We start from the raw sequence: 26247 nt of genomic DNA, 5'->3' as shown, positions 1-26247 counted from the left end.
AATCAAGAGAAGTTGGAAATTCAGATATTTATGCAGTCTGCCAATTTTAAAGTTAAAATTTCAAGCATTGAGTAGGTATCATGTGGGTCATACAGAACTCTCAAGGCTAAACGTGGCCGGTTTCCTGCCAGTTGGTGCTCTCTGCCTTAGGCTAGTCATTCTTTGGTTCTCATTTTCATCACCAGTGAGCATGATGGTGTGGAAGACAGTCCCTACAGTTCTTTCTAGCTCAATGATTCTGAATTTTAAAAGAGGAAAATATCAAAATTATTCAAGGGTTTAGAAGATAGTTGAGGGGCCGGCTCCATGGCCGAGTGGTTAAATTCGTGTGCTCCGCTGCGGCAGCCCAGGGTTCGGATCCTGGGTGCGGACATGGCACCGCTCGTCAGGCCACGTTGAGGCGGCGTCCCACATCCCACAACTAGAAGGACCTGCAACTAAGATATACAACTATGTACCGGGGGCGGGGGGGCGGGTGCGGGGTTTGGGAAATAAAGCAGAAAAAAAACCAAAAGATTGGCAACAGTTGTTAGCCCAGGCGCCAATCCTTAAAAACAAAAAAGATAGTTGAGAATATCAACAATAAAGATAGTATTTTGGGAAGTTGTCCAGAGCTTTACGTTTTACACCGTCATGTCTATCCTCTCTTATAACCCTTACGTTGTCTTTGTGAAATAGAGGGCAGAATAGTTTGCCCAACCTCAGGGGAGTTCCAGGTTACAGAGTCAGGTCTTCCAGTTCCAGCTCCAGTGCTCTTTTTACTGTAGTGCACTGGTCTTGGAAAGCTCCAGAAATAGGAGCTGTGGGAGGGAGAGCAGATATAGGAGACTGCGAGAGAGCCTTCAGCTCAGCTGAAAGCAGGTCTCTAGCTAGATTTAGAATTTAGCTTGGTTGAAGTGTCACGGCTTTTGGGTAAGAGTTGAAGCCTTTGTGAGGACTCTGAAAGCAGGAACTTTGGCATGTTTTCCTCTGAGTAAGCCAGAGCCTGGCACGGTACCTGACACACAGTTACAAGTTTTTATGGGGGCCGGCCCGGTGGCGCAGCGGTTAAGTTCTCACGTTCCACTTTTCGGTGGCCCGGGGTTCGCCGGTTCAGATCCCGGGTGCGGATATGGCACTGCTTTGCATGCCATGCTGTGGTAGGCATCCCACATATAAAAAGTAGAGGAAGATGGGCACGATGTTAGCTCAGGGCCAGTCTTCCTCAGCAAAAAGAGGAGGACTGGCAGTAGTTAGCTCAGGGCTAATCTTCCTCAAAAAAAAGTGAAGAAAAAAAAAATTTTTATGTAAGTGAGTAAATGGATGGATTGATGGAAGAAGGGATCAAAGGCTTTAGATCAAGGGGGCTGAGAATTTTGCCTAGAGAATTTCAAGGATAGAGTCAAATGCTTCTGGTAAGTGCTTTGAGAATGTTAAGATCAAAAGCTGAGACTTTATTCTTATAACTCAGCTGATAGATGGAAAAAGCTCACCATGTCCTCCTTCTCGTATTTGGCTCTCAGATCTGGGTTTTGATTAATAGATTATAGCCATCTCCCAGGGCAATATGTTTGAGAAATCAGATACTGTGGGTATAAGGAAGTTAAGGCTGCCAAAGGGTTTTGTATACTTTTAAAACTTCCAGACAGATGTAAGTCCTTATTTTTTGGAGATGCATATTGAAATACGGAATGCCTGGGATTTCTTTTAGTGGGGTGCTGTGATAGCAGAGGGGGTAAAGATGGATCAAGAGTGGACATAAGTTGGGGCTGGCCCCGTGGCTGAGTGGTTAAGTTCGCGCGCTCCGCTTCAGGCGGCCCAGTGTTTCGTTAGTTCGAATCCTGGACGCGGACATGGCACTGCTCATCAGACCACGCTGAGGCAGTGTCCCACATGCCACAACTAGAAGAACCCACAACGAAGAATGCACAACTATGTACCGGGGGGGCTTTGGGGAGAAAAAGGAAAAAATAAAATCTTTAAAAAAAAAATAAATAAATAAAAAATAAAAATTAAAAAAAAAAGAGTGGACATAAGTTGATAATTATTGAAGCTGGAAGATAGATGGGGTTTCATTATACTCATCTTCATTTTATATGTATTTGAAAGTTATCATAATAAATATAAAAACAAAATCAGAGAGCTTCATAGGCACAGCAATGCTTTTGGTCAATCAAACTTCACTTTTCTCTGAACTTTTAAATAGTGTGACCATCGAGGGAGAAATAGAAGAAAGGAAAAGAATATGTCAGAAATAAGAATGTGGGTTTTGAGTTAGACAGCCTTAGCTTGGCCTCTTCTTGCTGTGTGACCTTGTGCAAGTCTCTGAACTTCCTAGGTCTGGGGCTCCAGGTCTGCAAAAGCAGGATAATGTAGTCTCCCGTGGTGGTTGTGGAGAGGGTTAGGGATGAAGTGGGCAGTGCGTCTGAGGGCAGCATCTGGCTCGTCTTAGGGGCTCAGATCTGGTAATTATTATTATTATCATTAGACAAAGACAGAGAGTAATGAAAGGGTAAAAATCTGCCTCAGGGTTCCTGTCTACCCTTTCTTCCCTACTTGAATTATAAGTGCCAAGGGTTATATAACCACAGAAGAAATTTATTATTTAAGAAACAGAACTCTTAAAGACCAAATGACCACTTTGGGGTTTACAAGAACTGTAACCAGTTTACTGCCTTTTGGAAAATGAAGGAAGAACTTGCAGAAGTAAGGCATCTTAAAACAGTGGGATACCATTTTATACCTGTTGAATTGGCCTTCTTCTTTACCCCCAATTAATGATAATATCGAGTGTTAGTGAGTTTTTTGGTGAGACTGTTTTCTCATGTATATATTGGTATACCCTTTGGGAAAACATTTTGGCAGTATGTGTTGAGAGCCATCAAAAGGCCCATACCCAAACCTAGGAATTATTCTTTGGAATATGTTCTAAGGGAATAATTCAGAAGAGGAAATGTTATGTAGCCATTGAAAATGATTATGTAATATCATAGAAAAGACTTATGATGTAAGCATGTGAGATTGTACCTATGTTTTATGGTCACAACTGTGCAGTTATTACACATAAATGTAAATGGAGACTGAAAAAAAGCATGATGGGGAAGGAAAAACGGTTAATGTGTTAGAGTCATAGATAGAGGCTTAGTTTTCCTTTGAGAAATTCTTTTATTGGGTTGTTAAAGATTGTGCCTGCATGCCTACACATACACCCTCAAAGACCTTGCAAGAGTCCCTAGCTGTCATGGTGCATGGGGCATTTGGAACCTGGATAAATTCTTTCCAAAAATAGACTAATCAAGCCAGAAGGCACTTGAAACCTGGAGGTTTTAAGTAGAGAAGAAATTGAAACCAAGACTTTCATTCTGGAACCGTTTCTCTACAAAGCACCATACTTTGATGCTTCTTTCAGATCTTTGCTGTCGTTTCTCAACAGTCTTGAAATCGCTTTGTTTCCAGGTTCAATTTCAGAAGCTTCAGCAACTGCGCCTTACACAGTACCATGGAGGATCCTTACCAAATGTGAGCCAGCTGCGGAGCAGTGCGCCAGAGTTTCAGGTACCTCCAGATATTTGCTTTCTTTAAACTGACTGGAGTGTAAAAAGATAGGCAAAGATTATATTTTAAAAGATTAGATCTTGAAGGATAAACTGGACCTTGATACAATTCAATGTTCTCCTGGGAAGTCCATCATTATTCTCTTTCCTGGCTTCTGCAGCGTAAGATTGTGTTATTTCACAAATAGTCTAATGCAGCACCATCCAGTAGAAATACAATGTGAGCCACCTATGTAATTTAAACTTTTCTAGTAGCTACAGTAAAGAAAAAGAAACGTATACTTTACTTTAATATTATTTAAATAATTAACCCAAAGCGTCTAAAATATTATCATTTCAATATATAATCAGTATAAAAAACGTTAATGAGATATTTCACATTCTTTTTTTTGTATGAAGTCTTTGAAATCTGATGTGTATTTTAGACTTAAAGTACATCTCAATTCAGACTAGCCACATTTCTCTCCCTTCATGTGGCCATTTCTGCCATGTTGGACAGTGCAGATCTAAGGCAAAGATAAGTGGTCTGTATTGCATTAGATTAGTGCAGTGTCTCAGGTGCTTTAACCATTCAGGTCAGTAAAGAGCCTTGTGCAAAACAGTGTGGAATTGTTTTGACAATGGTATGTGATATTTTTGTTAAGAACAGAATTAGACTTACTTAGATATGCTAGTCTCTGAAAAATCAGGAGCATGTCATTCTAATTACACAATTTAAGATTTGGTGTTAAAGGTGAGATATGAACTTTAAGATGAAGCGTAGCTTTATTCTTTTGGATGCCTCTCCATTTTAAAAGTACTGTCATCTTTGTTTGTTGTAAAAACTGGGTTCGCTTGTTTGATTATGTCCCATAGTACAAAAGTATTATTTAAATTGGAGACTTCCATTTGAGAGTGTTAATAGGAACCCTTAACTATAATGGTGATTAGAAAAAGTACAATGTAAACATGTTTCTATCCTACTTCCCTGGAATCTTGTCTTTAATATAATGACATTGGAATCTCACTATAGTACTGCTGATGTTAGAGATCTGCTTCTGTAGATCAAACTGTCTTATATGTTGGCCTTTTGGATCATTCAGTATCCAAATAAAGTAGATCTCTGCTTTATGCTGGATTTCATGCTTAAGAAAATAGAGCATTGTCAGAGTTTGTTGTGTTTGAGATCCTGGTTTTGTGGTCTTTATATAAATGTGACTTTATTGTCAGATTTAGAGGAATACAGAATTTACTCTCAGGTCCCTCTCCTGTTTCACTGGGGAGTAGGATGAAGTGACAGCCTTGGCCTTCCTGGGATTCATTCTTTGAATACTTTTTTCACTTTGAAACAATCACAAACTTACAGAAAAGTTGGAAGTACCATACAAGTAACGTTTTTTCCCTTTGAGAATAAGTTGCTGACCTGATGCCATATCACCCCAAAATATTTCACTGTGTATTTCCTGTAATCAAGGATATTGTCCTACATAACTAAAATAGCACCATCAAAAGCAGGAAATTAACAGTGATACATTATTCCCGTCTGATCCTCAGATGCCGTTCAAGTTTCACCTAGTGTCCATTACTGTCCCCTATAGCAAAAGGATCCAGTTCAGAATGACATGTATTTAGTTATTGTCTTTAGTTCCCTTCGGTCTGGAGCAGTTTTTCAGTCTTTTATTTTTGACATTAAAAAAAATAATTTTTGACTTTTGTGACCTTGTGACTTTTGAAGATTATAGGCCAGTTATTTTGTAGAATAACCCTCATTTGGGGTTTATCTGATATTTCTTCGTGACTATGCATCTTTGGCAAGAATAACCCAGAAGTGATGTGGTTATTGTATCCCACTAAGTGGGTGATTTTCATTTGGCCTGTTACTTTTATCAATTAAGGTGATGTCTGTTAGGCTTCTCCACTGTTAAGTTACACTTCCTCTTTGTATTAATAAATATTTTGTGAGGAGATATTTTATCCTGATTCTCATCAAACTTTCAATTTATACATTTATTTATTTCTGTATATATGATTTTGTGGTTTCTTATTTTAGTCAATGCATTATAATATATAACTATTATTGTTATTATTTTGATCCTCACATTATCCCTTTAGGGGATAGTTAGGCCAATGGGAGCCCTCTTCCCAGGATTCTTCTTGACAAACTGAGGAAAAAAGGGAATCCCAGAAGCATAGATTTTCTTTTCTTTTTTTTTTTTTTTGAGGAACATTAGCCTTGAGCTAACTACTGCCAATCCTCCTCTTTTTGCTGAGGAACCCTGGCCCTGAGGTAACATCCATGCATATCTTCCTCTACTTCATACGTGGGACGCCTACCACAGCATGGCTTTTGCCAAGCGGTGCCATGTCTGCACCCGGGATCTGAACCGGCAAACCCCGGGCTGCTGATAAGTGGAACGTGTGAACTTAACCGCTGTGCCACCGGGCCAGCCCCTAGGTTTTCTTTTTTAAGTAAACATTCTGAAGTATAATTTACATATGGTACAATTGCCCTTGTTTAGGTATACAGTTCTATGTTGTATAATCACCACCACAATCAAGAAATAGGACAGTTCCATCATCCCCAGAAAGTTCCCTTATGTCCCCGTGTGATCTCTCACCCCCCTGCCCCCAGCCTCTGGAACCACTGAGCTGTAGTTTTGCCTTTTCCAGTGTGTCCTGTAAATGGTATCAAAAATACGTAGTCTGCCGAGTTCTTCCACGTAGCATAGTGCACGTGAGACTCATCCATGTTGTTGTGTGTGTTAGTTTCCTGGGGCTGCTATAACAGAGAACATAAACTGGGTGGCTTAAAACAGCAGCCATTTCGTCTCTCACAGTTCTGAGGCTGAAGGTCTGAAATCAGGCTGTCAGTAGGGCCATGCTCTTTGAAGGCTCTAGGGAAGAAGCCTTCCTTGCTCCTCCTGGCTTGTGTTAGTTGCCACCAGTCCTTGGTGTCCCCTGGTTTGTAGCTCCATCACCCCACTCTCTGCCTCCATTGCATATGACCTTCTTCCCTCTTTGTCTCTGTGTTCAAATCTCCCTCTCCCGTCTCTTATAAAGCCATCAGTCATTGGATTTAGGGCCCACTCTCATCTGGTATGACCTCATCTTAACTTGATTACATCTGCAAAAATTCTCTTCTCAAATAAGGTCACATTCACAGGTACTCGGGGTTAGGACTTGAACGTATCTTTTTGGGGAACATAATTCAACCCACTTCATTGTATTTATCCATAGTCCATTCCTTTTTATTGCTGAGTAGTATTCCATTGTATGGAGGTGCTATAGTTTGTTTATCCGTTCATCAGTTGGTGGGCATTTGGATTGTTTCTACCTTTTGGCAGTTGTGGGTAAAGAAGGATACTATAGACATTCACATACAGTTCTTGTGTGAACACCTGGCAGTGGAACTGCTGAGAAACATGGTAAGTGTGTATTTAACTTTATGAGAAACTGCCAAACTGTTTTACAAAATGGTTATACTATTGCACATTCCCACCAGCGGTGTATGAGAGTTCCAGTGACTGCACTCTCTCCAGCCTTGGTATTTCCGTTGTTTTTTTTAAATTGTAGTAAAAAATGCAACTTAAAGTTTACCATATTAACCATTTTTAAGTGTATGATTTAGTAGTGTTAAGTATATTCACATTGTTGTACAACCGATCTCCTGAACTTTTTCATCTTATAAAACTGAAACTCAGGGCTGGCCCCATGGCCTAGTGGTTAAGTTTGGTGCACTCCACTTCAGCGGCCCAGGTTTGGTTCCCAGGCACAGACCTGCAGTGTTTGTTGGCAGCCATGCTGTGGTGGTGACCCACATACAAAATAGAGGAAGATTGGCACAGATGTTAACTCATGGCGAATCTTCCTCAGAAAAACAAAAAACAAAAAACCTCCTGAAACTCTGTACTCATTAAATAGGTCTCCATTCCCTCTTCCCCCAGCCCCTGGCAACCACCATTCTACCTTTCTGTCTCTATGAATTTGACTGCTCTTGTTACCTCATATAGTGGAATCATACAGTACTTGTCTTTGTGACTGGCTTATTTCACTTAGCATAATGTCCTCAAGGCTCAATCATATTGAAGCATGTGACAGGATTTCCTTCCTTTTTAAGGCTGAATAATACTCCATTGTATGTATATGCCACATTTTGTTTATCCATTCATCCATCAGTGGACATTTGGGTTGCTTCCACCTCTTGGGTATTGTGAATAATGCTGCTATGAATATGGGTGTGTAATTATCTCTTGGAGATCCTGCTGTCAGTTGTTTTATGTATATACCCATAAGTGAGACTGCTGGATCATATGATAATTCTATTTCTAATTTTTTGAGAAACCCCCCAGACTGTTTTCCAGAGTAGCTACACCATTTTACCTTCCCGCCAACAGCATACAAGGGTTCTAATTTCTCCACATCATGGCCAACACTTGTTATTTTCTGTTTATTTTATTTTATTTTTTTCCTGATTGTAGTGATCCTAATGGGTGTGAGGTAGTGGTATTTCAGTTTAAAAAATTTTGGTCATTCTAGTGCCTGTGTGGTGGTATCTTACTGTGTTTTTTGTGGTGGTGGTTGTTTGGTGAGGAAGATTAGCTGTGGGCTAGCATCTGTCACCAGTCTTCCTCTCTTTGCTTGAGGAAGGTTGTCCCTGAGCTAACATCTATGCCAGTCTTCCTCTATTTTGTATGTGGGACTCCACCACAGCATGATTTGATGAGTGGTGTGTAGGTCTGTGCCTGGGATCCAAACCCATGAACCCTGGGCCGCTGAAGTGGAATGCGCAAACTTAACCACTACATCACTGGCTGGCCCCTCATTGTGGTTTTAATTTGCATTTTCCCAATGACTAATGATGTTGTGCACCTTTTTGTATGCTTATTTACCATTTTTATATCTTCTTTGGTGAAGCCTCTCTTCAGATCTTTTGCCCGGTTTTTAAAGTGAATTCATTTTCTTACTATTGAGTTGTGAGAGTTCTTTATATATTTTGGATACCATTTCTATATCAGATATGTATTTTGCAAATATTTTCTCCCAGTCCATGGCTTCTCTTTTCATTTTTTTAACAAAGTCTTGAAGTATAGAAGTTTTAATTTTGATGCAATCTAGTTTAGCAGTTTTGTTCTTTTATGATTTGTGCCTTTTTGTGTCTTATCTAAGAATTCTTTGCTTAACTTGGGGTCAAGCAAAGATTTTTTTCCTATGTGTTCTTATAGAAGTTTTATAGTTTTTTTCTTTTTTTTGAGGAAGATTAGCCCTGAACTAACTATTGCCAGTCCTCCTCTTGTTGCTGAGGAAGACTGACCCTGAGCTAACATCCATGCCCATCTTCCTCTACTTTATACGTGGGATGCCTACCACAGCATGGCTTTTGCCAAGTGGTGCCGTGTCTGTACCCGGGATCCGAACCGGTGAACCCCCTGGCCTCCGAGAAGTGGAACGTGTGAACTTAACCGCTGCACCACCGGGCTGGCCTCAAGTTAATTTTTTATGTCATGCAAAATATAGGTTGGAGGACCACTCTTTCTGCATATGGATGTTGAATTGTTCCAGCTCCATTTGTTGAGAATATTTTCCTTTTGCTATTGAATTACCTTGGCATCTTGTTGAAAATCAGCTGGCCATGTATGTGTGCGTCTATTTCTGGACTCTACTGTTCCATTGGTCTCTGTGTCTATCATTTTGCTGATACCATACTGTCTTGATTGCTGTGCCTTTATAGGAAGGCTTGGAATTAGATAGTGGGAGTCCTCCAACTTTGTTCTTTTTCAGAGTTGTTTTGCTTATTTTATTCTTTTGCTTATCCATAAAATCTTAGAATCAACGTGTTGAGTTCTACAAAAAAACCTGCTGGGATTTTAAATGAGATTGCATTGAATCTATAGATCAGATTGGGGAAAACTGACATCTTAATAATACTGAGTCTTCTAATCCATGAACATGGTACAGAAGCACAGATTTTGATTCAAGTTAAGTTGCTTATAATTATTTATTTAAACACAATCCCCTTCCTTTTGTGTTTGTAGATCACTTTGGAATTTATAAAATGCTTTCACATCTGTTATTTTAATGGATCTTTACAGCATTAGTTGGTAAGCATCATACTATTTTATTGTTGATTAAAGGTCAATTTTCTATCCTAAAGGAAGATCTAAAAGCACATTCTTTTCCTCTAACCCATTGGTCCCTTACACAGAGCACACAGACTTATCAGATGAGTAAACCAAAGCAAGCTTTGCAGGCTGCCTTCTGATAATCCTTAGCAAGGGGCAGGTCTTCAGTGAGGTGGCTAGAGTTACAGCCCTCATATCTCCAGCCAGGGCCTGCAATAGTACGTTGAAGGCAGACAGGAGGAAGTGGGCTTTATCTTTTTCTCTGAGGGCTAGGGCTGTCTTTTCTGGTTATGGGAAGGATAACTGTTCTCTAGCATGTTCCAGCCTGCATAGCAGCCAGGGCACCTGTTGGCTGTGTGGCCTGATTCTCAGGCAGCTACAGAGAGAGGGAGAGAGGGCTTCTCTCTGCGTAGGGCTATCTGGGTGTAGTTGTAGCCTTTCATGGTCTTCATGTGATCCAACTAGTCCTTTCAAATTGTATCACTAAAAACTAATCACACTTCTACGTTTCTGACTATTACAGTTTTACAAAATTGCATCATCTTGTTTATAACTGAGGGTTTATAGTTCTAACTAATTTAGGGAACAATGTGGTGGCTAAAGGCAGGAAGCCTTGTTGTATGACAGTAAAGGCTTGGAGGGCCAGGTCCAGAACAGTGATTTTCTTGAGGCCCACTACCAATACGGGTGGGTATAATGAGGCCTAGAGCTTGTATAGCAAGTATGTAAGAGAACCAAAACTTAGAAATCAAGCCTTTGACTCGTAGTTCAATTTCGGTGCCTTCTTTTGCTGCATTTCCTTTCAAATTTTTATAAAATTCTTTTAAAAAATGATTGGCAAAAGGTAGTTAAATTCAAACAAATGGAAAACATAAGTATCAATATTAATCTCAAAATACTGCTAATAATAGCCAACATTTATTGAGTACATGCTATGTGCCAGACAATGCATTGAGCTCTTTACATAGATTATTTAGTCTTCACAAAAACCCTCTGGGGTTGGTATATGTGTTTGTTAATTGTCATAGCATTATTTGACTTTATGTGATGAAGCAACATAGCAACAAATTGCGAAAGACAACTCCTCCTAGTAAACTGAGATGAATGTGACAATAGCACAATTGTAGATTTTTAATTCACTGTAGTGGCTGAGCCAGTATTCAAAATAAAGATAAAAGAGAGTGATATCATTAACAATCAGAATTACTGTATACAACAATTTATTCTATAAAAAGATAAGATACTCTTGATTATGAAAATGACACTTGGGGGCTGGCCCAGTGGCGTACTGGGTAAGTTCACACGCTCTGCTTTGGTGGCCTGGGGTTCCCGGGTTCGGATCCCGGGTGTGGACCTGCACATTGCTCGTCAAGCCATGCTGTGGTGGCATCCCACATACGAAATAGAGGAAGACTGGCACAGATGTTAGCTCAGCGACAATCTTCCTCACCAAAAAAAAAGTGGGACTTACTTATTATAGAAAACAGGTAACGTCCCTGTTCACATTTTGGCTCTTTTCTTTCAATAGTTTTGCTGTGACTATAAATATTTTAAACAAAATCAACATCATACTGCTGTATAGTTTGTATCTTTTTTGTGTGTCATGAACGTTTTCCCATATGTTTAAATGATCTTCAAAACATTTCTAGTGACTTAGGATATTCCATGACATGGATGTACCACAGTTTATTTAACTGCTCTCTTATTGTTGGACATTTGGGTTGTTTTCACCATTTGTTCATAAGATACGTGTGTCTTTATAAATTGATCATATACTAGGCCAAATAAATTCTTGGTAAATTAAAAAAGGAGAAATTGAATCTGAGCATAAATGATAAAATTGTAATAAATAATTAAATTTAAATTAAAAAATCCAACCACTTGAAAAACTTTTAAATCCTTTTCAAAAACTATAAGGTACATTATCAGTGGCAAGTTAGAATACATAAAAGGGAAAAAGATCACATTTATAATAGCTTAAAAGTATATATGTATAAAACATTTGTTTTACTTAAAAATTCATAAGAACTATATGAAAAAATCTAAAAAACATGAGTGAAAATAAAAAGCTAAAAGATTGCCTTCACTTTGAAAATCTGATGAAAGCTGTGAATCCCTCCTGAGAAAAATATATACAGATGTACACATACTCTCATCCACTTCTTTTTTAAATAAACTTTTTAGTAGGGAAAATTTCAAACATAGTACACTCATTTTGTGTGTATTTTGCGTGTATCTTGATCGCATATCAAGAGCTCTTGGCCTAGGATGATTTACATTTATAAGTTTGTTTTAAATATAAAAAATAATTCCCTTTATCTTTCTGTACCTGGTTTTCTGAATCTGTAAAATATATATAGAGGAAAATTGTGGAAAATGATTCAGTAACTTAGTATGGGGTTAGACAGGCAGGAAAGAAGTTGTCTGAAACACCTATGCCTTTGCCGTTGCTGCCTTAATCCTCAAGCATCCTTTTATCAGCCTTTAAATCACTTCTGTCCTCATGCGGAAAATCCATTCCTGAATGGGTAATTGCAGACCTGTTCTTGAGAGCTGCTGCTTTGAATTTGCAAGTGATATCGTAAGTGGCCTATAGGTAGCACCATGCATAAGCTTCCTTTCTGCAGCTGAAGCTCGCCTCTCAGAGCTCCCCCAGGCTCCTGTCTTCCTCACTGTAGGCTGTGGGGGCCTGGGAAGGGGGAAGGGCAGCAGAAGCAGGTTTGGTTGAAGGGTTGAGCAGTGCCCGCCCTCCACCCAGCACAGGGAACGCTCCCAGCTCCTATGAGCTGAATTCCAAGCAGGTGCAAAACATCTGTAGTGAAACAGGAGAGGCGGATTCTCACTGAACATTCTCGCAGATTGTGTAGGGCAGAGTGATGAGATGAACAAGGCACCTGTCCATCTTGTACTTCCTGTTTCCGAAAGGAAGAGCTGAGGTTCCTTGATGCCATCCGGATAGCTTTGGGGTTAAACAACCTGAAGGGCTGCAGACCACCCTCCCACTGTGATTTAGGCACATCACTGAATTCTCTGACCCTCATCTATAAATGACGGTAATGACAATTACTTGATATGGTTGTTGTAAGGACCTAATGAATGCAGAATAAATGCAGAAGAGCTTTGGAAAGTAAAGTACCAAGCAACCTTCAGTTATGAACCCAAATAGTGCTTAGGGGCAATTTTGAAGTAGGAAGTTTGTATCTATCACTTTCTGCCCCTTTTTTGTCTGTGCTCTTCTCACCCGCCTCCCCCTCCACACCCAGGACCTATGCTGTCCAATAGATAGTCATTAGCCATATGTGACTATTTGAATTTAAATTAGTTAAGATTAAATAAAATGAAAAGTTCAGTTTCTTGGTGGCACAAGCCTCGTTTCAAGTGCTCAGTAGCCACGTGTGACTGGTGCTACGGCATTGACAGTGCAACTCCAGCCAGTTAGCATTCGCATGCTGCACTCCGGTCCCCAGTTTCAGCACTGGATTAAGTTCTTCCCTTCCCCTAAAAGCCCAGTGCTCGAAGATGATGTTCCCTTCCTCCTTCCCTTCATCAGCCAATCACATTTCTGTGTCTTGGCTAAAGTGCTCATTTGGATTATAAGAAAAGTATTCTGATTAAATTTCATATAAAAAATTTTAGCCTCCACTTAACTACTCTGAGGCACATACATTTCAAAAGAGGATGCCTGTAAAATCAAATCTCTACCTGGCAGAATTTCACAGAATAGAAGGAGGCAGGTAATCTGAAAGCCTGTGCGAAAGGACTTATCCTTACATTACCACACACACACACACACGCACGCACGCACGCACGCACGCACGCATCTACACCAACAAACTGACCCTGGGGGGGCGGGGCTTGTGTTCTTTTGCTCCCTCCCTCCTCTCTGGGAGGAGTTAACTACTCTTCTTTTTCACTTCTAATTAATTGATAGATAAATAATTAAATAAATTCAGCAAATATTTCTTGAGCTCCTACTATGATGGCAGAAATATAATCTTTCTGTATGAGGCATGGGAAGCATGGAAATGAGTAAGTTGGCCCCTCCACAGAGGTCAGTTGTGGCCCAGTTAGTCCTTGTTTAGCACCATCAGTTTTGTGTCCTGAGGTCTGGGCAGCTTGCATCCAGCCACTGCCCCTCACTGAAGGAGAGCTGCTCTGCCTTAAGTCATGAATGACCATGGAGTTTCGGAGCCTATCCCAAAATGGTTATGTCCTGAGTCACAGATGAAAGAGTCTCCTCGGAGACCTCAAAACAGCCTCTTGTGCCGTCTCTTGGTGTTCAGAAATTCTGTCTATCTCTACCTTCAGCTCCTAGTTCCTCTTATTTCCTGACCATCCTCATCTAGTTCTTCTGTCTCTTGGAGTTGTGGCAGTGACTTGCAAGGTGAACTTGCCCTAAGCCTCTGCTTCCTCTGGGTACTGCCCAGGACAAGGCTATGGTGTGATGAGGAGTATGGCTTGGGTGTCCAGCAGACCTGGGTGTGAGCCCTGGCTCCACCACTCTTTTAATCTGTGGCATTTCCTCACCCTCTCTAAGCCTGTTTTTTCCTGTGTGAAATAGGGATATTAATAATTACCCGTAGGATAAACTGAGATAGTGGGAGGCATGGAGAGTGAGTTAAGGGAACTAGCGTGTAAAGATAACTGATTCCTTCCCAACCAAGAACTGAATTCTGGTTATGTACGCTCACTCGTCATAGTTTGTGGCTTTTGTGGCATAGTCATCTGCTCAAAACTTAAAAATGAGAAGGAATTTTGTTTCCAAGGTCATAAACCTTAGCCAGCCCTGCTCATGGGTACAGCATGCTTTCTGTCAGCCCTGAAACAATACCCTTTTATCTAAATACTATTAGATATGATGAGATAGGACAGTGACCCTGGGCTTCTTCATGAGATTTAGAAAACCTCATTTACAAATTATTTTATGTACATTATTTCCAGGAAAGATTTTCACTAATTACGAATATCTATTTTGTGTTATATCTTAATTTCTTTTTCAGAGACTGGCATTTTTCTCACCCTCTCCCTAAATTCCGTTTAGGAGTCCATACCTCCCAAACTGCAGGCACTTTGCTGCTGTGATTTCTTACTCTCTCTCTGTTTGATTTGCTCACTGGTTTGCCTTTGATTTTTGACTTCCAGCAGCGTGTTCTCTTCTGCCTAAGGAAATAGAAGCGCAGAAAGTTAGGGGCTTACTTAATAGCTTTGGAATGTGCATCTGTCCCAAAATAGGAACTGTGACCAAGAATATGGTTGTCACATTCTTAATACAGATTTGGGTAGTACTTTTTTCCCTGTGTTTTTATCTAACTATATGTGTTGAGTAGTAGATTTATAGAATGAAAGAGAGAAGTAGACAACTCGCGAATCTTGAGTAATGGGGAGTAAAGGTCTTGAAATTTTAGAAGGGGCAAGGAAGCGTTGGCCCCACTCACTGAATTAGGAACATCTGCATCCATGAGAACTTGCACAAGAGAACTGGAACCCTGCCACATTCATTCCGCCTTTCACATGCTCCCAATTGTTCCTGCAGTGGAGGCTCAGGATAGTATGGATGCTCCAAATAGTGCTTGGAAAGACTGAATTGTATTCCGTGAATTTAAAATCTCTATGCCTGAAAAGTTGGAAGAGATGGGAGCTTCTCCTGAGAAGTCCATCCTTTGGATAAGTCTGGTGTCTATTTGAAAAGAAATACCTTGAGGACTGAAGTGCTAATGTACGTTTTGTTTTAAAATAAAAGCTTTAGGGCGGTACAGAGGCTGCATAGAAGGAAGACCACAAGGTCCAACTCTGAATTCAAATCTGGCCTCTGCTGCTTTCCAGCTGTGTGACCTTGGACAAATCGCTTAACATCTCTTAGCCTCGGTTTCTTCACCTGTAAAAATGAGGATAGTAGTAATGCCAATGTCAGAGTTTTGTTGTGAGGAATAAATGAGTTAATTACATAGCACTCTTAGAGCAGTGCCTGGTGCGAGGTGAGCACGTTAGAGGTGTTTCCTCTTGTTCTCAGTAGTGTTACTACCACCACTGTAATTACTTCCACCACCACCTCTACGGCCACTACTACACCACGGGCTTGGCATCAGCCAGGGTTGAGTTCTAGCTCTGCCACTTGCCGGCTGGGTGTCCTGTTTAAGTCTAAAAGCCTCCGTCTCTGCATTTGTAAGATAGGGCTCTTCACAGCATCTGCCTCACAGGGTTGTGGTGAAGAGGACCCAGATGCTAGTGTGAGGCGCTGAGCACAGTACCTGGAGCCGTAAGTGCTGTTGCTGTGTTGCTGTTGGCGCTGCAGCGGCCATCAAGGCGTCGCCCACAGTAGAGTGTTGGTCTCCGCTGTGAGTTGTGTCACAAGCAATTTGTTCTTGCTAATAAGCTACCAATGCTTGAGAATTATTTTTAAAAATTAATTAGCGCTAAGTCAAGGTTGTCCCCACCTTAATATTATTGCTGTTCACTTCCGTTTTGAGGAGTGGAGAGCGCCTGGAGGAGACAGTCCTGGGCTCCCAGGATTGGGCACACCTGGGTACGCCTCAGGGCACGGGTGTCCTCATTTGGAAGTTGACCATTTTGTGTCGAGGCAGCAAACGTGCTAGAGAATCGCTGGTCTTGGGGCGCCGCCCTTTCTGCCGCAGGGGGTGCTGTTCACACTGTTCCTTGTGGCAAACCCCTGCTCCTTCAGACCGAAGTGCCACAAGCCCCCAAAACCCAGCCATTCTTAGCCTCTCCAAACGTATGTAGCTACCAGGAAAATACTTGTTTTTATTGTTAAAATCACTTTTCTAGTACTTTAAACAGCCACTGTAACTTGCACTAACTTTATTCATTAATAAATATTTTTTGAGTCCTGTGATGAGTAAGATATTATTGGGTTTATGAAGATAATTCAGACAATGTCCCTTTAAGGAGCTTACCAAGTTTGATAGGTTGTGTACGCAAGAACTCTAGTAGAAAAGCATTCACTCTAGTGTTTTCTTTTTTAGCTTCCATTTTTAAACTGTTACATTCAGAGTTGTTTATAGCTTGGTCTTTAATTCTTTGTTGTTCATTATAAAAATAATACATGTACATTGTATAAAATTTGGAAAATATGTAAAAATTAAAAAGGAACAGAAAAATTATCCATATTTCATCAATTAGAAATTACCATTTTAATGTGTTTTTCTAGTTATTTTTCGTGCAACTTTTACACAAGTGGTATTCTCCGTATTTGTATCCTGTTTCTTTTTCATTTCAGCCATTATATAACCATTGTTTCCATATGTTGTTAAAATACTTTGTAAGTCTAATTTTAATAGCTAAATAACATTTCATCATATATGACTTATAGTTTATAACCACTCTCTATATGTTGGACATTTTGGTTGATTCTAGTTTTTCTTTATTATAAACAACATAGTAATAAACACCTTGGTAGATGAGTCATTTGTGTTTCTGATCCTAGATTTCCGTAGGTAGAATAATTCAGTCAAAGAGTATTTGAAATACTTGAAATATTTGTAAGGTATTAATACGTGTGGCTTTGTTGCTTTTTGGCAAAGATATTTAACCTAACAAAATTTTTGACTCTGATTAATTTGAATATTTAATTACCTTAAGTACAGGAGATCCTTAGCCTTTGCAGATCTGACATTCAAGTGTTGACTCTTGAAGAAGGACTCCAAAGTTCATGACATAAAGTAGTTTGCATGCTTACTGAAGCACAAAATTCAATCATGTGGGCCTTGAGGCTGGTGAGGCCTCAAGTCTTAGACACATGAAATGGGGTCCCTCTTGGAGGGACTCATATTTCTGTGTGCCTGGATCTTTCATGGTGCTCTGGCATTGTGGCCCTGCCCAGTATGTTAGAGTCCTCAAGTCAGTCTATAGTGTGCCGACATCAGCCTGATGATATGGCTGTGGGTGCAGATCGAGTCAGATCTTGTCTGGTTTCTGGCTTCTCTGGTAACCTTCTTCCCCAGGCTCCTGGGGCCCTTGACCCTTGACTAGCTAGCCTCTTGCCCAGCTCTGGGACACAGTCCGGGCTGAAACACAGGGAGTGAGGCTGCCTCACACTCTGTAATTTGGCCTCAAGTCACCATTGTTGGCCTTGTGCCTTAGCTCTGATAACTGGACTCTTGTCTGCTTCCTGGGTGCCAGAATCCCTTGGTAACCTGCCTCATGTCCCTCTGCCTTGTTTTTATCAGCCTCCCTCCCAGGGCCTGAAGTCCTGCCCTGAAACACAGTGACTGATGCACTTTCCTGATGTCAGCCACCCATTTTGCCTTTCTGGTGGATTCCAGAATGCCCTAGATTTCTCATTGTTCTGCAGTGCCCGCAGTCAGGAAGCCTCTGTTCTGGATGCTTATCTCAGCACAGAGCAACTCCATTCTTCCAGTTACTCAGGCCAAAAGCTTGGAGTCATCATCAGCTCCTCCCAGTCTCCCACATCCCACATCTGAGCCTCCAGCAAATTCTTGGGTCTATGTTAAAAATATATCCAGAATCTGACTGCCTTGATCTGAAGCATTATCGGCTCCACCCTGGGTTCTTGCAGTAGCCTCCTGACTGGTGTCCTGGCTTCTATCCTTATCCCCTTTCAGTTATTCTCAACACTGCCGTCTGAATGATCCTTTTAAAATATGAGCCAGATTATCTTCTCTTTTCGCAATCCTCCAATGGCTTCCCATGTCATTCAGTGTAAAGTCAAAGTGCATACGCTGCCCCACCAGGCCCCGATTACCTCTCTGCTCTTACCTGCTACGTGTCTGTCTGGCACCCTTCCTCACTCACTCCGCTCCAGCCACACTGGCCTTTTTCTCTGCTCATTGAACCCTCCCTGGGATCGCTCTGCCAGGAATGCTCTTTCCCCAGATATCTGAATGGCTTACTTCCTCACTTCTCTTAACTCTATTCAAATACCTCTGATCACATCAGTGAGGCCTTCCCGCTCTAAAATTTGCAACCCCCTCCACCCTCTTTCCTGCTTAATTCTTTTTCCTTCTCACTATGCAACATGCTATATATATTTCTATGCATTGATTTCTATTCTGTCTTCTCCATTAGAATGTCAGCTCCATGAGGGCAAGGGCACTTTGGCTCACTGCTCTGTTTCTGAAGTCTGGAACAGTGCCTGACCAGGTTGTGAGTTCATTAAATATTTGCTGAATGAGTGAGTCAGATAGTTGAATATTTGCCATGTGTCAGCACTGTTCCAAGTGTTGTATATGCGTCATCTAATTCTCACAGTAACCCTATGTGATGGTACTTTGGTGATTCCCATTTTGCCAATGAGCAAACCGAGCCTCACTAGAGAGGTTAAGTGACTTGACCAAGAGGATGGGAGCCACCACACAAATATTTCCATAGGGCAGCATGTTAGGATGAACATGGCCTTTATCATCAGACAAATCTGCGTTCAAGTCCCAGCTCTGTTGATGGAGTTAAAACCCTTCCAGGCTTCAGATTCCTCAGTTGTAAAATATGGACAATGATTCTACCTCTCAGGTGGAAGGATTGCATGAAATCAGGTGTATGTTATTTTCATGTGTATTTTCCTGATTGCTGGTGAGGTTGACATTTGTTTCATATATTTATGGGCCACTCAGATTTCTCCTTCTGGGAATTTCCTATTCATAACCTTTGCCCAGTTTTCTATTTATTCTTCTTCTTATTAAGTTGCAGGAGTTGTTCGAATGTTAGAGACACGTGTGGTCCTATGTATTACAAATAGTTCTCCTTACACTATCATTTGTCTTTTGATAATGTTTTTGGAATCTTCTGTTATTCACGTACTTCGAGGTGCAGTGTTAGTGATGGATCAGTCAGTGAGAATACAGATTTATTCATTCAACAAGTATTTACAGAGTGCTAGAACTTTGTGGGATACTCATTAAGTTATGACAGCTCTAAATCCTGACTTTCAGCTTGCGTCACTGATGGTGGCTCTCAGCTTTGGTTTTAGCAGATTCTTGAAAGAGAATGTGTTTTCTCAGAGGCAAGTAGACCCAAACATTTTCCAGACTTTGGCCACATAATCAGAAATTTTAAAGTTGTGGAATTTGTGGGCTTGGCTCCAAGTGATCAGGCATACATTGTTTTCTCTTCGGGCAGAGTTCGCTTTCAGTTTACTCCAGCCTCCCTGCAACTCCACAGCATGCCTAGGGCGGATGATACACACGTCAGACGTCCCCAGACGTGGGGTGAATCCAAAGGCAGCCTCAGAAACTAGACTGTAGTGCACATGCTCAAAACCTGGGAGGCTCTTCTGAAGTCATGTGACATCAGATCAGGGCACCCACTCTGCAGATCCTCAAAGGTCTGGGTGTTGCAGCAATGGGGAGTGAGTGTGGCATCCGGATGCTACCTGCCTGAGCTACAGGTCCAGATCGAGTCTGAATAGTGAAGCCCCTTGAATGAATCGCCACTGCTCCTATTTTCACCCTCCGGTTTCAGTTTGGCGAGATGTCTCACACAAGAACTATCTTTAAGCCAGTTTGGGTTCAACAAAGTGGGCCTCTCAGAAGCCTTTAATAACACACAAGTCCTTGTTTTGAAAAGCAGCTTCAGTAAATCTCTTCCATAAGTCTCTACAACCTGCCATCCAGTGCATTAAAATAAACACAGTTTTCACACCCCATGAAAATTGTCTCAGCATGTGGTCAAATGTGGGGGGTCCCTGGGGTCAGACTGGGGATCCAGTTACCAGTTTTACCACTAACTAGCCATTGGAACCTTAAATAAGATCCTTAACTTCTCTCTGCCTCAGCTCACTCATCTGTGAGATGTGGCTACTAGATAGTGCCTCATATAAAGTGGTGGTGAGGATTGAGTTAAGGCATGTATACCCTTAGAACAATGTCAGCACGTAGTTATTGCTCAATAAATGTTGCAAAGTTCGTGGTACAAACCCTCCTGTTGAGTGAAGTATTAGAAGCTGGGCATACCAGCCTCCTAATTGACTTCAATAAATTGTTAGTGCCATTTGCCCTTCTTTCATTGCAGGTGCCCTATCCAGGGCTAGAGAACTAAGCTTTTGCTCTTTATATAAAGCCTCTTAAATTCCAGACAGGCTAGTTACATCCCACTCATTCTTTGCTGACTAGGTGAGAACACTTTTGCTGAGTCTTGGGGTCAGCCAGGCTGTGTGTCGATGCCCTGACCCGGTGCAGCTTCCAGGAGAGGCAGAGGGAAGACCCAGAGAGGAGCCAGACCTGGGTAGCGGCAGAGCCAGCACCAGGACAGAGCCCAGGTCGCCAGATCCCCTCGAGTTTTGATTCCCTGCTAAGTTCAGATCACATTAAGATGAAGCAATCCTTTTGCTTTTCTCCTCGAAGCCAGCCTCTGACTGCCAAGTCCTAAAGAGGGAGAAGCACCACATGTGCAGCCGTGAGCGTCTCTAACTCAACTTCTCAGTTCTTGCAGTTTTGGGTAGTAGGACCAGCCAAAGTTTTGTTCCAGTTCCTTACAAAGTTTCACAATAGTCAGGAGTCAGAATTGGTCCCTATGTTATAAACAGTCAGTTTTTATACTTTAAAATGAAGCTGTAGTTGTTTGTTATTACTTTGGATATTTCCTAAGAGTCAGGATAACATCTGTAGAAGATTCTACACAGGGCTTGATGCCAGATACCAAAGTGGTTTCCTTGCTCAAAGGCCATAGTCTGGGCCTCAGGGAGCTCCTGGGTATAGAAACTGGCTGCCTTGACAACAGCCAGCTAACTAACATTTTAGCCCTGTTCTGTCTTTACCCCCAGCCTCTTGGGAATGTGATTTCAGAAGGCTCCCTCCTCCCCATTTTCTCCTGCAGCCTCTTTGGAGTCGGTCACTACAGTAACCACCTTCTTTTCTGCTGGTTTGCTTGAGTGCAAGAGAAAAGGCTTCCCCACAGACCTTAATTAGATAGAAATTTAACAGCAGTGAGGGAAAGAGTACAGACAGTTACTGAGTACCTGACTAAGCTTTGTGTACCCTGTGTCATTTAAGCCTCACATCAGCCCTCTGAGCTGAGTAGTAGTATCCTTGTTTTACTGGTGCTTAAACAGTAATGTGCCCAAGGTCATACAAGTGGTAGATGACAGTCAGGATTCAAACTCAGACTATCTTTCCCAGGCTTTTGCTCTTATTTTGCACATTGAACAAGTAGAGATACACAAAATCAATTTGTTTTCAATTAGGAAAAATGTTTTATTCTTTCTTTTTCTCAGTCTGCATAGATGCCTTTTTCTAGTCCCCTGGGGCCATCACATGCCCAGTTCAATGTGACTTTTGCTTGGTTCATTCTCTTAAATTATATTCTGTTCACCCCCTTAGCCACCTGAGAAGTCTTTTTGCTAGTTTAATCCTACTTTCAGTTCTTCCCTTGACTATCTAGGAAATCTGCCCTTGGGTTAATTTTAACTCTCCCCTGAACAGAGATTTTCACACTGGAACTTGGTCAGGAAATGCCAGAACTGGGAGGCTAAGCCCAGGATGAAAGAGGGGCATCAGTTAACAAGGGAGGGAGTAGGCAAGACCAGGAAGGCAGGCAGGGTCCCCAAAGATCAGAGAGCCTGTGAGGATAGGATTCAGCAAGAGCAGATGTGGCCACACAGGTCATGGCTCTTCATTGCTGTGGCTGCTGAGTATGGGCCACTGAGTCTGCCAGGATGCCTGTGCCTGAGGAGCTCAGGGACCTGAATTAGAGCCTGCACTTAGCTCGTCTCAGTGGCCCTCACCCGCCATCTTGTCATACATGAAATTGCTCAAGAGACACTGTATGCTAGTCTGTGCCTGTTCAATCTCTAAGTAGTTTTGAGGGTTAATTTAGAACTATCATTTAAAATGTTTGAAACAGCTTATAAGTTAAAATGTAACTCAAAATGAAGCAGAGAGAAGAGTATTAAAGGGGAAACATTTATGGGAAGCAAAACATAGCCTCGACTGGGCTCTTGCCAATAATGGACGGTTCTAATTTGGAACAGAGATCTTTCCATATTGACTACTTGCCCTGGCAGATGAATCAGAATTCTTAGAACCAGAATAGACCCTGTAACTCTTTTGATGCAATACTCTCACTTTGTACGTCAGAAAATTGAAAGCAAGAAAAATTAGGTGGTTAGCTTAATGTTACCCAGCTAGTAAGTGGCTGGTGCTGGTATCAAATTTGCTTACTTAGTCGGGAGTTTTTCAATCACTCCAAACCATTTGATCAACACATTTGCCCCTTGTTCCTGAATGCAATGGAAAAGGAAATTTACTCCTTCCTTCCAAGATTACCACCGTTGGTGTAGTGCTACTACCACTTCTTCGCCTACTGCTGTTGGTGAGAATGTACTGAATTTGTACCCTGCATCAGGCACTGTGACGAAGTGGTTTGCATGCATTATTTAATCTTCCCAGTACCCTTAGAGGTAGGTACTGTTACTGTCTCTGTTTACAGGGGGACGATGGAGGCTGAGAACTAAGGAACTTCCTAGATCACACAGCCATCAGTGGTAGAGCCAGATTTCAGGTTTGGGCTCTTTGATTCTGGCGTTCATGCTTGTAACTACTAGTTATCCTTCTGGCAGTTTTTTTGTTCTTTGTTGGATTACTAAAACAGAACTGTTTTCTCTGAATGCAGAAGTTGAAACCTGTTGAGGAAATTCAACCAGAGTATTGAAGAGAAAAGAAACCATTTCCTGATTTCTTCATTTGTTAACCCTATGACATCATTAGGGCTGGTATAGTTGCTCTCTCGCCTTCATACACAAGAATGAAGTGGAGAGAGTTCTTTAGGAACTTCTGAAGCTGTTTGGAGGGCCAGAACCTTGACCCTCCTCTTGATTCTCTCTGCCCTAATCTGGCCTTTTCACCCGGCAAAGAAATCGCTGGGAGTCTGTTTGTTGTCACTATAAGCAGTGACACGTGGACTGAAATAATGATGAGATGCCGTAGGTGGGAGTGGGTAGCTGTGGACTCAGGATTCAGGCAGCTTGGGTTCAAAGCCTCCTCTGCCCTTTATGGGGTTTGTGTTCAAGAACTTAAGCTTTCTAGGTCTCAGTTTCTTCATCTGTAAGATGGGGATAACAATAGTACCATTTCACAGGGTTGTTGTGAAGGTTAAATGAGAGGAGGTATGTGAGGCCTCTAGCGTTGCAGCTAGAACCTTGTAAATGCCAAGAAAGGTTAATTCTTATCAAAATAATAATTTAGTCTTTTTGCTCATTAAATTAGGAAAACATTTTGAGTTAATAGTGGTGGTGAGGCCAGGGTAAAATTTGTTCTTGTAGACATTATTCAGACATTGTAAATTGGTATGTATCTTTTGAAAGCAATTTAAGAATATGTATGAAGTGTGTTAAGATATTCTTATTCTTTGATAAATTCTACTTTTGGTACTCTATCCTGAGAAAATAAGGTGTGAAAAGAAAATTTTAGGCCTGATAATGTTACAGTATTATTTATCAGAGTGAATAATTGATGTGAGTGAAATATGATACATCTGCTCAGTACACCTTAAAATTATGACTGTAAAGACTGCAGCTATATGGAAAAATGCTTATATTACTATGTTAAGCAAAAATTTAAAAGATACAAAATTGTATGCACCAATGATTATAGGAATATATGAAGTTTTCACACAGCTGGTTTGTCTCCAGGGTCTTTTTGTGTGTGTGTGAGGACGATTGGCCCTCAGCTAACATCTGTTGCCAATCTTCCTCTTTTTGCTTGAGGAAGATTGTTGCTGAGCTAACATCTGTGGCAGTCTTCCTCTGTTTTCTATGTGGGATGCCACCACTGCACGGCCTGATGAATGGTGTGTAGGTCTGCTCCTGGGATCCAAACCCACAAACCCCCAGCTGCTGAAGCAGAGCGCGCAAACTTAACCACTAAGCTACCAGGCCAGCCCCTCTCCAGGGTCTTTTAGACTCTGTTGCTACTTTTTTTTTTAATGTGGCAAAAAAACTTATGAGCTGATGAGCAAAACATAGAACCTAATCCCATTCCTGAGTCTCATCCCCTATTGCCAACCTCTAATCTTGGGCAGAGGGTGAGAGAGGGAGAGTAGTGAGGGATGAAGCAGAGCTCAGAGATGCTCCCAGGAGTCACTTGTCGCTCACATGGGTTTCTTCTCAAATTCTTGAACTTGTAGACCCTCGGTAGGGGGATGGGGAGGGATACGTGGGCATCGGTGTGGTATCTTACTCTTGACCTCACCACAGTTAGGGACATCCTCAATGAAATTCCTCACAATTCCTTCAGTCATACATATGTTATATTAAATGTTCTAACTCTTCTTTATAATGATTATTTTGGGGAAGGAATAATGATTTTTAGAAGCTAATCCAGGAGGCTATAAACTAAGTCTTTGCTTTTTAAAAAATTTTATAATAGTAATGCATCTTCTTAAGAGTTTTATTCAGTAATTAATGAAGGGCAAAGTAAATGGCCCCAGGAATGAGAGGTAGGTTAGTGATGAGAAAGGGTCTGGGATGTCTGTGGTCTGTTGAGCTCATTACTTGATTATAAAAACAGCGATCTTTACTTTGGCTTATAAAAGCCTCATGTTTTGACAGGGTGCAACAAAATGTTCCCCAACCAAAATGACTGTGTCAGAAGGGTCTTGTCAAAATGTCCAGCTTGGGAATACAGCTATGAGAAAACATGCACAGGGAACAAAAACACGGGATGAAAACAGTGCTTGTGTTTGGATGGTAGAATTATAATTGTACCTCTCTGCTTCTGTGTTCCTCAATTGTCTATAATATGGTTCTATTTCTTTTTGTAATAAAAGTCCAATTTGACAAATATTTATTGAACGTCATCTGTGTGCCAGACACTGTGCTCGATGTTGAAGATTGGACAATGACCCAGACAGGCACGGTCACTGCTTGGCAGAACTTCAGGCCGGCGGGAGAGGCAGATGATTTTACAAGTCGCTGTGAGACCCTGTGATAAACCCAGGGGAGAGGGGTTCTGAGAACAGCTGCAGCACATCTAACCCAGACCAGGGGTGGGGGAACACCGGGGAAGGCTTCCTGGAGGAAGAGATGTCTGAGCTTGGACTTGAGGGCTAGATAACTGATGACTGGAGTGGGGAGTGTTCCAAGCAAAAGAAACAGCATTTGGCAAAGCTTGGAGGCAAGAAAAAGCATGTCTTATTTGAGGAACTGGAAGTCTAGTGAGACTGGAACAAAGATTGAGTATGAGGTGGGGGTGGTGAGAGATGAGGCTGGACCGTGAACGGGAACCAGATCACAAAGGACCTTACTTTCTTTTTAAGAAATTTAAATTTTGTCCTAAGGGCAGTGTAAAGCTATCGGAAAAATATTTATTTGCTTGCCTGCTTTCTCATTTATTCTTCCAAGTTAATTTTAACATAAAAATAATACGTTTGTTGCAAAAACTCAAATAATATAGAAGCATATAAAAAGAAAAGATCTCCCCTTCTCGCCTTCACTCCCTCCCCCAGTCTAATCCCCAGAGGTACCTACTGCTAAGTGTTTCTTTCACGCCCTTCTAGGAGTTTTCTGTGTATATGCAAGCATATATTGTATATACTTACTTTCTCTTTACACAGATGGAATCGTGCCATACTAAGTAACTTCCACCTTAAAAACAAAACTAGAACATCTCGGACATCTTTCTATATCAGCACAAAAAGATATATATTATTTT

The 26247-nt window shown here is 41.3% G+C and overlaps 1 protein-coding gene across 1 annotated transcript in view; it reads left to right on the top strand.

The window, feature by feature from the left end:
* Positions 1 to 26247, top strand: part of CRTC3 (CREB regulated transcription coactivator 3) — a 94467-nt gene that overhangs the window by 5994 nt on the left and 62226 nt on the right. Inside the window, exon 2 of the mRNA XM_046653052.1 lies at positions 3436 to 3534. Coding sequence (XP_046509008.1) covers positions 3436 to 3534 — 99 coding nt within the window. The remainder of the gene's footprint in view (positions 1 to 3435; positions 3535 to 26247) is intronic.

This window comes from Equus quagga, chromosome 2, assembly GCF_021613505.1.
Source record: "Equus quagga isolate Etosha38 chromosome 2, UCLA_HA_Equagga_1.0, whole genome shotgun sequence".
NCBI classification, from domain to species: Eukaryota; Metazoa; Chordata; class Mammalia; order Perissodactyla; family Equidae; genus Equus; species Equus quagga.
Note: the sequence above shows the minus strand (reverse complement) of the source record. Positions and strands in the feature narration are given on the sequence as shown.